We start from the raw sequence: 14656 nt of genomic DNA, 5'->3' as shown, positions 1-14656 counted from the left end.
CATTGTGTTGTTGTTAGATGCCATTGAGTCAGTTCTGACTCATAGCAACCCTATGTACAACAGAATGAAACACTGCCTGGTCCTGCACCATCCTCACAATTGTTATGCTTGAGCCCATTGCTGCAGCCACTGTGTCAATCCATCTCGTTGAGGGTCTTCCTCTTTTTCGTTGAACCTCTACTTCACCAAGCACGATCTCCTCCAGGGACTGATCCGTCCTCATAACATGTCCAAAGTATGTGAGACATAGTCTCGCCATCCTTGCTTCTAAGGAGCACTCTGGTTGTACTTCTTCCAAGACAAATTTGTTCATTCTTTTGGCAGTCCATGGTATATTCAATATTCTTTGCCAACACCACAATTCAAAGGTGTCAATTCTTCTTTGGTCTTTTTTACCCATCGTCCAGTTTTCGCATGCCTGTTAGGCGGTTGAAAACTCTACGGCTTGGGTCAGGCACACCTTAGTTTTCAAGGTGAAGTCTTTGCTTTTCAACACTTTGAAGAGGTCTTTTGCAGCAGATTTGCCCAATGCAATGCATCTTTTGATTTTTTGATTGCTGCTACCACAAGTGTTGATTGTGGATCCAAGTAAAATGAAATCCTTGACAACTTCAATCTTTTCTTCGTTTATCATGATGTTGTTTATTGGTCCAGTTGTAAGAATTTTTGTTTTCTTTATGCTGAGGTGTAATCCATACTGAAGGCTGTGGCCTTTGATCTTCATCAGTAAGTGCTGCAAGTCTTCTTTACTTTCAGCAAGCAAGGTTGTATCATCTGCATAATGCAGGCTGTTAATGAGTCTTCCTCCAATCCTGATGCCCCGTTCTTCTTCATAGAGTCCAGCTTCTCAGATTATTTGCTCAGCATACAGATTGAATAGGTATGGTGAAAGGATACAACCCTGACACACACCTTTCCTGACTTTAAACTGTGTAGTATCCCCTAGTTCTGTTCAAACCACTGCCTCTTGATCTATGTACAGGTTCCTCATTAGCACAATTAAGTGTTCAGGAATTCCTATTCTTCGCAATGTTACCCATAATTTATTATGACCCACATAGTTGAATGCCTTCGCATAGTCAATAAAACACAAGTAAACATCTTTCTAGTATTCCCTTCTTTTAGCCAGGATCCATCTGACATCAGCAGTGATATCCCTGGTTCCACATCCTCTCTGAATCTGGCTTGAATTTCTGGCAGTTCCCTGTCGATATACTGCTGCAGCTGCTTTTGAATGATCTTCAGAAAAATTTTACTTGTGTGTGATATAAATGATATTGTTCAATAATTTCCACATTTGGTTGGATCACCTTTGCCGGGAATAGGCATAAATATGGATCTCTTCTGTACTATAGGATCACTATGAGTCGGAATCGACAGCAACAGGTTTGGTTTTTGTTTTGGCACATAGTAGGTTCTCAGTAACTATTTGTTGAATGAATGAGGGAGTAAATGAATTTATCCTAACCACCAAGCCATAAATTCAGGCAGGCCTAACAGCCCTCCATTATCAACTGGAAGAGTATATACGAGACGCCTGGAGGAGGCCCTAAAGGAACAGATAAATTGTGTGAGCAGGTAGCCCGCACTCCCAAAGCACTCACTCCTACTGCACTGTCACCCCTTCCCCCAATCCACACTAGGGCCTCATTGGGAGATCCTGTGATTTGTTGTTAAGGGAAGTGCATTTGAGCCTGGTTTACAGAAGGTTCTGCCTAACATGCTGACTCCAGCAGAAGTGGACTCCTGCAGCATCACAGGCTCATTCAGGGAGGCCCTGAGGACAGTGGGGAAAGGAGTCCTCCCTGTGGACAGAATTGCAAGGGGGTGCATCTGTTTGGTCATGCTGCCTGGAAGGAGAGCTGGCAAAGGTACAGATCTATGGAGACTCAGAGACAGTGGCTGATAGTTTGGCTGGGTAGTCAGAGGCTTGGAAAGAGTGGGCTAGGGGATGCCAGACGTGGTTTAGGGAGGAAATGAGTGTCTGGACTTCTCAAATGGGCCCAGAGTGTGAGGATCTTAGGGTTGATGGCAATGATCACCAAAGAACCCCTCTTAGAGAAGGCTCTCAGGTCAGATGGATAAGATGGCTGGGCTCATAGATGTCTGTCAGCCTCTTTCCCCAGCTGCCCAGGGCTTGACCGATGGGCCATGGTGGCAGAGAAGGAGGCTATGCATGGACTAAACAACAAGGACTTGCCTTCTCCATGGCTGACCAGGCCACTATCACTTCAGAATGGCCAACCAAACAGGAGCAGCAGCAACTCATGCTCAATCCCCATTTTGGCACCATATTCTTGAGGACCTAGATGGCCTTCCATCATGATGGGAGCAGTGATTTGTACTCTTAGGAGTAGCCACTGACTCTGGATATAGCTCTCCCTTCTCTGTCCATGGTATTCCTGCCATCATCACAATTCTCTGAGGGTTAATTGAGTTATTCACCTCAGAGTATTTCACCCAACATGACTTCCAAGCAAGAAAACAATTTTACAGATGAAAGAATTGAGGCAATGGGCAAACACTCACAGAGTCCACTGTTATTACCAAGTACCTCATATGCAGAGCAGCTGGTCTTGCTGATGGAATGGCCTATTTGGGACTCAGTATGTGTGGCAGTCAGTCTCCAAAATGACCTGGAATGATCGCTGCCTCCTTATATTCACACCTGTGAGTGGTCCCCTCCTACACTGTATCTGGGTTAGTCTGTGTGACCAATAGAATATGGCAGAGGAGCTGGTATGTCATTTCTGAGATGACACTGTAGCTTCTGTTTTGGTCTCTCTGTCTCTGTCTTGTTCTCGCTCTTTCTCTCTCTCAGATCCCTCACTCTGGGAAAAGCCAGCTGCCACAGCTGCCATGTTGTAAGCAGCCCTACGAAGAGGCCCCAGTTATGTGTCCCCCTAAAATGTGTATCAACTTGGCTAGCCCATGATTTCCAGTACTGTGTGGTTGTCTACCATTTTGTGATCTGATGTGATTATCCTACGTGCTGTAAATCCTCATCTCTGCCTGTGGTTAATGAAGCAAGATTAGGTTATGTTAAAGAGGATTAGGGTGGGATACAACACCCTTTCTCAGGTCACAGCCCTGATGTGATGTAAGGGGAGTTTCCCTGGGGTGTGGCCTGCATCATCTTTTATCTTACAAGAGATAAAAGAAGAGAGAAGTGAGCAGAAAGATGGGGACCTTCTACCACCAAGAAAGTAGAGCCGGGAGCAGAGCACATCCTTTGGACCTGGGGTCCCTGCACTGAGATACCCCTAGACCAGGGGAAGATTGATGACAAGGACCTTCCCCCAGAACTTACAGAGACAGAAAGCCTTCCCCTGGAGCTGGTGCCCTGAATTCAGACTTCTAGCCTTCCAAACTATGAGAGAATAAATTTCTCTTTGTTAAAGCCATCCACTTGTGGTATTTCTGTTACAGCAGCACTGGATAACTAAGTCAGACCTCGACTCAGGCCGGGCCTCCATCAGGAGAGGGAGGGCTGAGGCCATCATGCAATGGCAGAGGCACCTAACTCGGATCCACAGCCCTGCAGCACATCAAGCTTCTCAGCCTTCTGCCTCCTGGAGGAGGCGGCAGCTCACTCTGTGAGCTACTCATAGAGTTGTGTCATGGCAACCCTATGCGGGTCAGAGGAGAACTGTGCTCCACAGAGTTTTCAGTTTTTCAGAAATAGACCTCCAGGCCTTTCTCCTTAGGCACCTCTGGGTGGACCTGAACCTCCAACCTTATAAGCTGAGCTCATAACTTGTTTGCACCATCCAGGGACTCTTGAGCTATTTATGTGGTTGTTATTAGTGGCTGTCAAGTTGGCTTCAACTCAAGGCAACCTAGAATCATTGGTAGGTTTGAGTCCATTATTGTGGCCACCATGTCAATCTATCTCATTGAGGGTTTCTCTCATTTTTGTTGACCCTCTACTTTACCAAACACGATGTCTCTTTCTAGCAATTGGTCTTTCCTGATGATGTGTCCAAAGTAAGCGAGAGAAAGTCTCTCCATTCTTGCTCTAAGCATTTTGGTTGCAATCCTGACAATCAGCCAGGCACTGAGGTGGCTGGCTGCTCCCACCCTCCCCAACCCTGCACTCACTCGTTCTCCTTCAGAGTAGAGGTGATGTTTGACTCCAGGTCCCTCTCCTTCTCCAGCTCTGTGCACAGGCGGCTACGGGTGGCCTGGAGGCGCCCCACAGCGGCACTGGGAGGGCAAGCAGCAGGGGAAAGAACAGAAGGTGGGAAAACAAGTGAGAACCTACAACCACACAGAGATAGAGCCTGTGGCCAAGGTGCACTCCAGAATCTTTCCCTATGTCTATGCAACGCCTTCACCTAGCTTTCTATTTTTTGCTCAGTGAGAAATCGATCTAAATGATGAAGGGCTACCCTCATGGACTCACTGACGGCCGGCACTGTGGCTCACGGTCTTGGGGTGTCCCACTAGGACGCCGGCCCTTTGTCACCTTAGCTCTGTGCAGGCCTGGTGGGGGGGTCGGGGGGGTGGACAGGCACACCTGCTGAATGACTTGAGGGGCAAAGCGGCTGAAAAGCCTGGAAGGGCCTCCTGGTTCCTAGTGGCCATGACTTCTTTACCTCACCCCCTTCCCTCTAGTGGTTGTGGCTGACCCAGTACATGCAGCCAATCAGCTCCGGTGGTTACAGTCTGAGACAGACCTATCCACAGAGAAGGGTAAGCGGGCAACGCCTCCTCTCTGTACCTGCCAGCATCCTAGTACCCAGTACCCGGTTCTGCTGGGAAAGCAGGAAGGCAGGACCTTTTCTATGACACCCAAGGGAGCTGCTCAGGGTGTCCGGCTTTCCACCATGACCAGAGGGCCCGCTGTGTGTGGACAAGGACAGTGCTGGAAAGAGGGAACTGAGCAGCAGGCTTGGTCCTAACAATCTGGCAGACACCTGGCCCGCGGGACCGCCCTGCAGAGGGCACTGGTCCCTCCATGCCAGGCATTGCCCAGGTGCCAGGACCCTGTCACAGTATGGGCTGCAGGCTCACCAGGCCCAGGGCCTCCATGAACTGCCCCATCCACCTGGTCTGTTCTGTGGCCCTCAGGCCCCTCCACCCGCTAGAGCCAGGGTGCTGGTGTCTGCCCGCCCCCAGTCATCGAACCTTCTCTCTCCTGCAGCACAGGGCCAGTTACAGGCCAGTGCCCTGGGGTTCAGAGTACCAAGAGTAAGACCTCCTTGCCCCCTGTGAGCAGGTGACTGTATCTGAGTTTCCTCATCTCTACAACATTGCCTACCCCGGAGGGTTGCTGTGAGGGTCACACGAGCTGAGGCACATTTAGCTCTCCTGCCCGTAGTGACATTCAGTGCATGTCATGAGCGTGGGCGACTCACCAATCAACACCCTGCCCTGCCCTCCCCTCCAGCTGAGCCCAGGCTTGGAATGTCACATCCTGGCAAACACCACCCACCCTGCTGCTCAAGATAAAAGGCAGTTCTGATGCTTTCTTTCCTTAACCTAAACCCACCTGGGATCTGTCCACCTGCTTGACTCAACACCCCCCCAACCCTGCCCACCACACCTGTCTCCCCCACCACGCCAGTTCATTGCACTTGGCCCTGCCCCCTCCCCTCCCCTCGCCTGCTCCACACTGTCCACCTCACCCTGCCCAGCCTGGCCCACAATACCTGCCCCACCCTGCCCACCGAGGTCTGCCCCCTACCACACCTGTCCCTGCCCTACCCACCGAGGCCCACCCTGCCCACCACACCTGCCTCCATCCTGCCCACCACACCTGGCCCTGTGTGGAGCCCCATGGCAGCTGCACTCCCCCCACTCACTGGGGCCATGTCCTGCCCTGGCCTTTGCGCATGCCTTCTCACCACTCAGGATGCTCCTTCCCCAGGTAACCACACAGCAAGTTTATTCTTGTCACTCAGTTCCCACCTAGAGTCATCTTCTCAGGTGGCCACCTTCCCTGGCTACCTGCCTCCAGAGTGACCACTCTTCATTTCATTACCTGGTTTGATTTTCATGCACTGGCATGAGGTTTGTCTGCCTTCCTGCCTGCCTGAATACAGTAGGTGCTTCATAAACAATCTGTGGACAGCGGATGATGTTCTGCTGCCCTATGCTTATGAGCCAAATGACAAACACTGGCTTGGTGCCCAGTCACCCCCTAGTTCCCGGCAGAGATGCACCACCCACCGGCCCACCGGGAGGGAGACCGGACAGCCAGCTGGACGCCAAGACCTACATGTTGTTGGCCTCTTTCTGCTGAGCGATTTCCGCTGCCACGACTGCCTGCTGTCTGGTGACGAGCTCGATCCTCTGGCGGCAAGCACGAAGCTCCCCTCTGGAAATTGGGGCAAGAATCTGGATGAATGGCTCTTGCAGTTCAGTCATTGCTCCCCTTCCCAGGAGGCTGCACTGCACCGGGCCTCAAGGAAGGCGTGGTGGGTGGAGTGGGCCGGGGCCAGGCACGCTCACGAACCTCGATGTCTTTCCTCCTCCCCCATCCAGGGCAGTCACACAGTTTTCCCAGCGGTCTCCCTAACTCGCTGGAGCTACAAGAGCAGTGTTCTGTTCATCTGTTTTTCTGGAAACCTGCTGAGGGCAGCACAAGTGTGACCTCCTCCCCTAGGTGGACATGCTCTTAGGAGGCGAGGACAAGGCCAGAAATGGGGAGTTTACTTGAATCAGCATAAGTGAGACATCTCTGCAACCAGAGCGCCCTGGTGAGGGTGTGGGAGAGCCACAGAGGCCATGGGCCACAGCTCCTCGGCAGCATTCTAGAATTGCAGACCAGGGAAGACAATCAGCCTCAACCACGTGGACGTGGACCGATAAACCAGCTCAAACCTTTGCTCTAAAAGGCATATGGGGTCACTCAGGGTGACTCTGCTATGACACTGCTATAGGATGACATTAAACAAAGAAAAAAAACTGGCCTTCGAGTTGACTGTAACTTGTGGTGACCCTGTGTGTGTCACAGTAGAACTATGCTCCAAAGAGTTTTTTCAGTGGCTGATTTTTTGGAAGTAGATTGCCAGACCTTTCTTCCGAGGCATCTCTGGGTGAACTCAAACCTCCAACCTTTCACTTAGCAGCTGAGCACATGCACTATTTGTGCCACCCAGGGTCTCCAGGATGATATTAGAGAAATATTATTAGTGTTCTTAAGTCAACAGTGGTGCTGAGGTTATGAAGAATGTCCTTATTTTTAGGAGACGTTGAAGTATTTAGGAGGAGTAAAGTATCATGATGTCTGCAACTTGCTTTCAAATAAATCAGCAAAAAAAAAAAAAAAAAAAAAAAAAAAAAAAAAAAAAACCAACCTATGTCATACACGCACACATACACAGAAAGAAATTACAGCAAAATGCTAACAACGGTTCCAGGCGGTGGCATCCTGGTGATGGCCGTGCTATTTGTTTTCTACTTTTCTGCATGTTTGACATTCTCCTCAGTCAGCGTTTGGGAGAATCTTCTCTCGGGGGCGGTTCTAATCAAGGTGGGTGGGGAATGCAGCAGGGCCCTCCAACCTGAGCACGAACACCACACAGGCACCAGTGTGGTCCTAACATTGCACCCCTGGGTCCTGCCTGGAGCACCATGGGCAGTGCTGATGCCAGGAGCCCACCTGTCATCCTGGGCCTGGCAGGACCTGAGAGCACACTCTGGGGAGAGCATGGGAGCAGTTCTCCCAAAGCGTTATGGGACCAGAGGAGGAGCAAAGGGGGCTGACAACCCTGGACGCCCGCCACCTGCTGCGTGGGATTTGCTGAGCCTTCTTAGAGGCAGAGACCCACAGAAGGGCAGGAGAACCCCCAGAAGGACTCTCAGTCCTGACCGTGTTACAGCAAAGCCACATGCCAAGGGGAGCGGGCAGCCCGGTCTCCAGCCCCCTGTACACAGTGAGCAGACAACCCAGATGTCGGGGTCAGGGGGACCTGGCCCCGGGCAGCCTGGAGAACGTAGAGGACAACCACCTGCTGGGCCTGGTGAGGCAGCTCAGAGCTTGCTCACCGACTGGTGCTCACCTCGTTTTCTGAATGAAAAGATCTTTCTCTTCACGCACCATATCGAGGCGGTTCAGGTCCCTTCTCAGGTGCAGAGCCTGAGTTCTGTCTCTGTCGGCTGTTTTCGTCTTTGTTTTCTCAGCATCAGTATTTTGTTCTTCCTCTGGACTTAAAGAAGGACACCAGATGCCATTCGCACCCACCAGGCCCTCGTCCTTCTCCTGGGGCCTGACCCGGCTCACCCCTCGCTCGCCCCTTTTCTGTGGGAGGTGGAGGTGGGTGAAAGGGAGCAGGCTGCAGCCTGGGTTGATTACCAGCAGCATTCCAGTGCAGCATCGCTCTCTGCTTCCTGAGGAACAGCTTCAATCTCAAACTCTGGTTCTTTTAATCTACCTATGTCTAGAAATCAAGACAAGAGTTAGAATAACAGAAAGTAGGTCTAGATGTTCAGTCTAAAGTGCTAGGATCAATTCTTGTGGTGAAATGAGTTCCTTTATGTGGCCTTTTGCCTTGGTTCTTTGGAAAAACAACTTGAGAGATTTTTCCCCTAAACCCTGAGGAGTTACCTTTGCCCTAGTTTTCTACCCCAGAGGGTTTGTTACTTTTGTCCAGGCTGATTCACATTTCCTGGGTAAGCTGTACACAATTTTGTTTTGATACCTTTTGTCTGGTTCTGCAGCCTAACCTGTGACTGGTATGCACCTTGCAGGGATTGGTCAATGGACTATGCAAATGGAGTGAGTTGTAGCCTACTATGCAAATGAGGTATCTGTGGCCTACTGAGAGGGGATTGGTCCATTTGTGGCCCCCCTGCTGGGAGAGGCCAGGCCTTGAAATTGACAAGGAGTTGTGTATATAAGCAGCCAACTCCACAGAGGTTTTTTGAGACAAACAGGAAGAGAAGAAACAGGAAGAAGCAGAAGGAAGAAAAGAGAGAGAAGCAGAGAGAGAGAGGATGCAAGGAACCTCCTAAAAGAGCTGTAACATGGGCCAAGGGCTGTAACACTGAAGATAGTGACAGGCCTGGATGGGGCCTAGCAGCACAGCCAGTGGTGACAGGCCCAGAAGGAGCCCCAGCAGCAGAGTCAGTAGTGACAGCATGGCCAAGAGGGGCCTGCCCCAAGGGGGGTGAGAGGAGGCCTGTCTTCAGGGGGTCAAGAGGAGGCCTTCATGGTTGACAGGAACTGGGAGAGCTGTCCTGCACTGAAGAAGGGAGATTTTGCCTGCTTCCTGATCCTGCGTTGTAGCCTGTTGATCCTGATCCCGTGTACCCTGTTCCTTAATAAACCACTTAACTGTAAGTATGGTCTGTAAGTTCTGTGTGGCCATTGCAATGGATTATCAAACACAGAAAAGAAGTAGAAAGTGCCGTGGGAGGGATGACTGGTGTCAGAATCAGTAAAAAGGTTGGAAAGTAGAGATATGTCTGACCTCTGCCTCACAGGGATCAGCCTTGGGCTGATCTTGATTCATATTATCCCCTTTGAAGTTAGACAGGCTCTGATGCTACTACTACTAACCAAAAAAACCCCAAACCTGTTGCTGTCCAGTCGATTCTGATTTATAGCAACCCTATAGCCCCATTTTATAATCCTGACAAGCTCAAACTGGGCAGCAATGATGGCAACCACTTCTCAGAGCAACAGTTCTCAAAGTGTGGTCCAGGGAACCCCAGGGTGTGGGGGGGCATCCCTTAGATGCTCTCGGGGACCTATGGAGTCAAAACTGTTTTCGTGATAATACTGACACATCATTTGCTCTCTTCATTCTCATTCTCTTGCAAATGTACATGTAGTTTTCCAGAGGCCACCTGGCATGTGATATCAAAACAGGCCAAATGCAGACACAAATAGGAGAATCCTGCCATTGTCTATTAAAGCAGACAGTAAAGAAATACTGCTGTTCTGCTCACTAAATTTTTTTGGTTTGGGAAGATATGGCTATTTTTCATTAAAAATGTAGTGTTAATATTACATGTAATGGGTTCATTATTGTTATTTTAAAAGAATAAGTAAATATTTTCTAAAAATTTCAGGTCTAATTCCTAATACAATAAATGTAGGCAGATTTAACCCACATAGCAAAAGCTCTTTGGGGTCCTCAATAATTTTTACGAGCGTAAAGGAGTCTTCAGACCAAACAGTTTGAGAATCGCTGCCGTCAAGCAGACTTCCGGCAAAGCATGGCAAGTTGAACCATATTGAGTTTATCTCTGCTCCCTCATGAGAGCTCAGTAAAAATGACTGAAAAGGAATCTTAAAAAGCATATAAATCTCCAATGACAAGGAGAACAGAAGAGGGAAGACGGGGATGAGAGAAGCCAACAAAAGTTTAGAAGAGGGAGAGCTCATGGACAAGCAGCAACTGATTTAACATGCCACAAAAGCTGAAAGATGAGCTTGGACGGGGGCAGCAGGGAGCAGGGAAATGAGTTTCCAGATTGGAATGGCCCACCCCAGTGCCTAGCATGTGATCCAAATCCATGCACATCTTTAAAAATTCAGACCATCAGAGATTTTGTTTCTAAAAATCCAAAAGCTTCCATGAAAAGAAAAAACAAATAGGTCACAGCTAAAGGATTAGGATAAAAATGGCATCAGACTTCTCAGGAGGGACACTCAGCAGGAAACTAGAAAACTATCGTCTGCCGCTTTCAAAATTCTCAGCCACAATTTATCTTTCACTCAAGTAAAGACAGACTAATATAAGCTCCCTCTCAGAGAAAAAAAACATGAAGTTAAAAAAAGTAGTCTCCTTGCAAGAAGGGAACTAAAGGGCAACTATGAAGTATGTCATTTGTCTTCTTCCTTGTTGCTGAAACTTATTTATGAGAGAACCTTCACAATAGTGGTCCAAAATCAGGCCATCATCCATCTCCTCCTCAGGGAACAGGCTTACATCGTCTTCCATTCTGGGATGCAGAAATTAGCTACAAACAAACAAAGAAACAAATTTCATTCTCTCCACTACGTAGCTTCTGAAGAATTATAAAATACAGTTAAACTAGACCACAGCTTTAAAAGAGAGAAAAAACAAACAAACAAACAAAAACCCTGCAAATTGGAGCTCTTAATAATTAAAAACTTCTTTTATAAAAAGATATTAAGAAAATAAACCACAAACTAGGAAAAAAATATTTGTAGCACAGATATCTGACAAAGGTCTTGTATCCAGAATATATAAAGAACTCCTAAAAAATCAACAATAAACTTCAAAAACCCAATTTAAAGGAGTAAAAGATTTAGAGCAGGCATGACAAAAGAAGATGTACAAATGGCCAACAAGCATGTAACATTGTTAGTCACCAGGGAAATGCAAACTAAAACCACAATGAACTACTACACATCTATTAGAATGTCTAAAATAAAAAAGACTGATAACACTAAATGTTGGCAAGAGTGTAGAATGATTGGAACTCTCACACATTGCTGGTAGGGAGTGTAAATGGTACTTTGGAAAACTGTTGGGCAGTTTCTTATAAAGTTATAGTTACCATATATCTTAGTTATCTAGTGCTGCTATAACAGAAATACCTCAAATGAATGGCTTTAACAAATAGACATTTATTTTCTCACAGTTTAGGAGGCTGGAAGTCTGAATTCAGGGTGCCAGCTCTAAGGGAAGGTTTTCTCTGTCGGCTCTGGAGGAAGTCCTTGTCTCTTTGAGATTCTGCTCCTGGGCGATCTTCATGTGGCCTGGCATCCCTCTTCTCCCATCTCTGCCAGCTAGCTTGCTTGTTTAATCTCTTTTATATCTCAAAAAAGATGTACTCAAAATACACCCTAATCCTTCCTCATTAACATAACAAAGACAACCCATTCCTAAATGGGATTATAACCATAGGCATGGAGGTTAGGAATTACAACACATATTTTTGGGGAACACAATTCAATCTACAACATCCCACCCTTTGGCCCCCCAAAATTCATGTCCTTCCCACATGCAAAACACATTTAATCAATCACATCATCCCAAAAGTCTTAAATCAACTCCAAGTCCAAAATATCAACTTCTGAATCATCTAAATCAAATATGGGTGAGACTTTAGACATATTCCATACTGGGGCAAAATTCCTCCTCATTTGTGAACCTGTGAAATCTAGATTACAAGTTATCTGTTTCCAAAGTACAAGGTGGAACAGGCACAAAGTTGACATTTCCATTACAAATGGGAGAAATTGGAGGGAAAGAAGGGATAATGGGCACCAAGCAAGTCCAAAACCCAGCAGAAAAATTTCTGTTAGCTCTTAAAGCTTGAAAATAATCCTCTGTTCTCTGAGACCACCTGTGCAATGGCCCCACCCTCCAGACTCTGGGTGTTGGCCATGCCCTCTGGATTCTGGGTGGGGGCCCCACAGCCCCAGGCTTCAGTTCTGCCTTCCAGGCCCACTGGGATGGCAACTCTGCTCTCTTGGCTTTGGGTAGCTCCATTCTCCATTCTAGTCCATCTGAGTGGTGACCCCAGCCCCTCGGCCCCAGCAGGCCCCATTCTTTTGCCCCTTAGGCATGGCAGCCCTGCCCTATCCTCTTGGAGAAACTGAATGGCAGCTCCACGCTTGGGAACTGAGTTGGTGAAGATCCAACTCTTTGAAACCTAGGAGGCCATGGCTCTACCCTTTGACACTCCAGAGACCATGGCCCCACGCTTTGAGACCGAGGCAGCTCTGCTTCCCATGCTCCTTCCAATGGTTGCTGATCTCCGAGCTGCTCCAGGGATGGTTCTTTTCTTTTCTTGGAGGACAACAAATATAGCTCCTTTGGCCTGTTTCCTGCCTGTAGAATTCCAAGAGGCAGACAGTGTTCTCTCCTTTCTTTCTTTCTCTGTCCCCTTCGGTCTAAGCTGATGGGTTTTCTGCTCTGGTAGTTGGTTAGATCCATCAGTTATAGGCTTAATCTCTTTATCAGAAGATTGTGTAGCCACATCCTTGGTGAAAATTCTAGAACATGTGTCCTTAGTTTTTACAACAGAATTTTAAGTTTTGTTTTCATTTTGCACATTTCATTTTTAAGTCCATCTCTTTCCTCTTGCATTTTGCGATAAGCAGCAAGGAGAAACCACGCAGCCCCTTTAAGATCTTGCTTAGAAATCTCCTCAGCCAGATATCCACCAAACATTTGAACATAATTTAGACAAGCTCTTTGCCACTGCATAAAAAGCATCACCCTTCCTCCCTTGTCGAATCACATGTTCATCATTTTCTTTTAGAGCCTCACCATTTAATGTCCACATTTCTAGCAACATTCTGTTGCTGGCACCATATGTATTCTCTAAGATGATGAAGACTTTCTCTACAGCTCTCTTCACTTCCTTCTGAGCCCTGACCAGAATTGCCTTTGACATCCATAATTCTACCAACAGTTTCTTCAAGGCAATCTAGGCTTTTACTATTAAGCATCGTAAAACTTTTCCAGCCTCCACCCATTATCCAATTACAAAACCACTTTCACGTTGTAGGTATCTGTTCGAGCAGCATACCACTCCTGGTACCAAATTCTGTCACAGTTATCCAGTGCTGTGATAACAGAAATACCACAAGTATGTGGCTTTGCAAAACATAAATTTATTTTCTCACAGTTTAGGAGGCCAGAAGTCTGAATTCAGAGTGCCAGCTTTAGGGAAGCCTTTCTCACTCTGTCGGCTCTGGAGGAAGGTCCTTGTCTCTGAGATTCTGCTCCTGGGTTATCTTCATGTGGCCTGGCATCTCACTTCTCCCATCTCTTGCTTGTTTAATCTCTTTTACATCTCAAAAGAGACTGACTCAAGACACACCCTGTGTTAATCCTGCCTCATTAATATAACAAAGACAACCCATTCCCAAGTAGGATTATAACCACAGGCATAGAGGTTAGGAAGGAATTACAAAACATATTTTTGGGGCGTACAATTCAATCCATAACACAACTCAGCAACCCCACTCCAAGGTATTTACCCAAGAGAAACAAAAATACATCCACACACACACAAGTTTGAACAAGAATGTTTATAGTGGCCTTAATAATATCCCCAAACTGGAAACAACCCAAAGGACCATAAATATAAGAATGGATAAACAAACTGTGGTGTATTATCCATGCAGTGGAATAATACTCAACACTAAAAAAGAATGAAATACTGATATATACAACATAGATGAAACTTTAAAATATTATGTTAAGTGCAGTAAGCCAGACACAAAAGGGTACATATGAAACCCAAAAATAGGAAAAACGAATGGATGGTGGTAGAAATCAGATAGTGGATTCTGGGCTGGACGCGGAAAGAGGGGAGTAACAACTATGAGGGAACTTGTTGGAGGATGGAAATGTTGTGTAGCTTGTTTGGGATGGTGGTTACACTGGTGTCAAAACTCAGAGTTGAACATGTAAGATTTGTACATTTTATTGTATGTTAATGTTATCTCAATTAAACACACACACAGAGCCAAGGTTCAAACACAGTTCTTGAAGAATTTCAGAGTTCATTACACTACAGTTATCATTTTGGGAGTATTAGGAGATTGCCTGTGTAGAACTCTTGATGTGGAATCTTATGTGTCCACGTTAAAATCAAAGACTTTCAGATAAAGAAACAATGTTAAAAACAGGAGCTCTTTAGTATCATAATTTTTCTTTTGTGAAAAATAAATTTAATGTCTGACTTCCATTTATTTTCTATTGTACCTCAAAGA

At 46.9% G+C, this 14656-nt stretch overlaps 1 protein-coding gene across 1 annotated transcript in view; it reads right to left on the bottom strand.

Moving 5' to 3' along the window:
• CFAP74 (cilia and flagella associated protein 74) overlaps positions 1-10994 on the bottom strand; it is a 77123-nt gene extending 66129 nt beyond the window's left edge. The window contains exons 1-5 of the mRNA XM_012557839.2: positions 10804-10994; positions 9012-9102; positions 8010-8248; positions 6224-6322; positions 4102-4206 (exon numbers count right to left, since the gene is read on the bottom strand). Of these exons, the coding sequence (XP_012413293.1) occupies positions 4102-4206; positions 6224-6322; positions 8010-8248; positions 9012-9102; positions 10804-10898 (629 nt within the window). The 5' untranslated portion in view covers positions 10899-10994. The remainder of the gene's footprint in view (positions 1-4101; positions 4207-6223; positions 6323-8009; positions 8249-9011; positions 9103-10803) is intronic.
• Between the last annotated feature and the right edge of the window lie 3662 nt (positions 10995-14656).

This window comes from Trichechus manatus, unplaced genomic scaffold (assembly GCF_000243295.1).
Source record: "Trichechus manatus latirostris isolate Lorelei unplaced genomic scaffold, TriManLat1.0 scaffold00122, whole genome shotgun sequence".
NCBI classification, from domain to species: Eukaryota; Metazoa; Chordata; class Mammalia; order Sirenia; family Trichechidae; genus Trichechus; species Trichechus manatus.
This window is presented reverse-complemented; position numbering and strand designations above follow the sequence as displayed.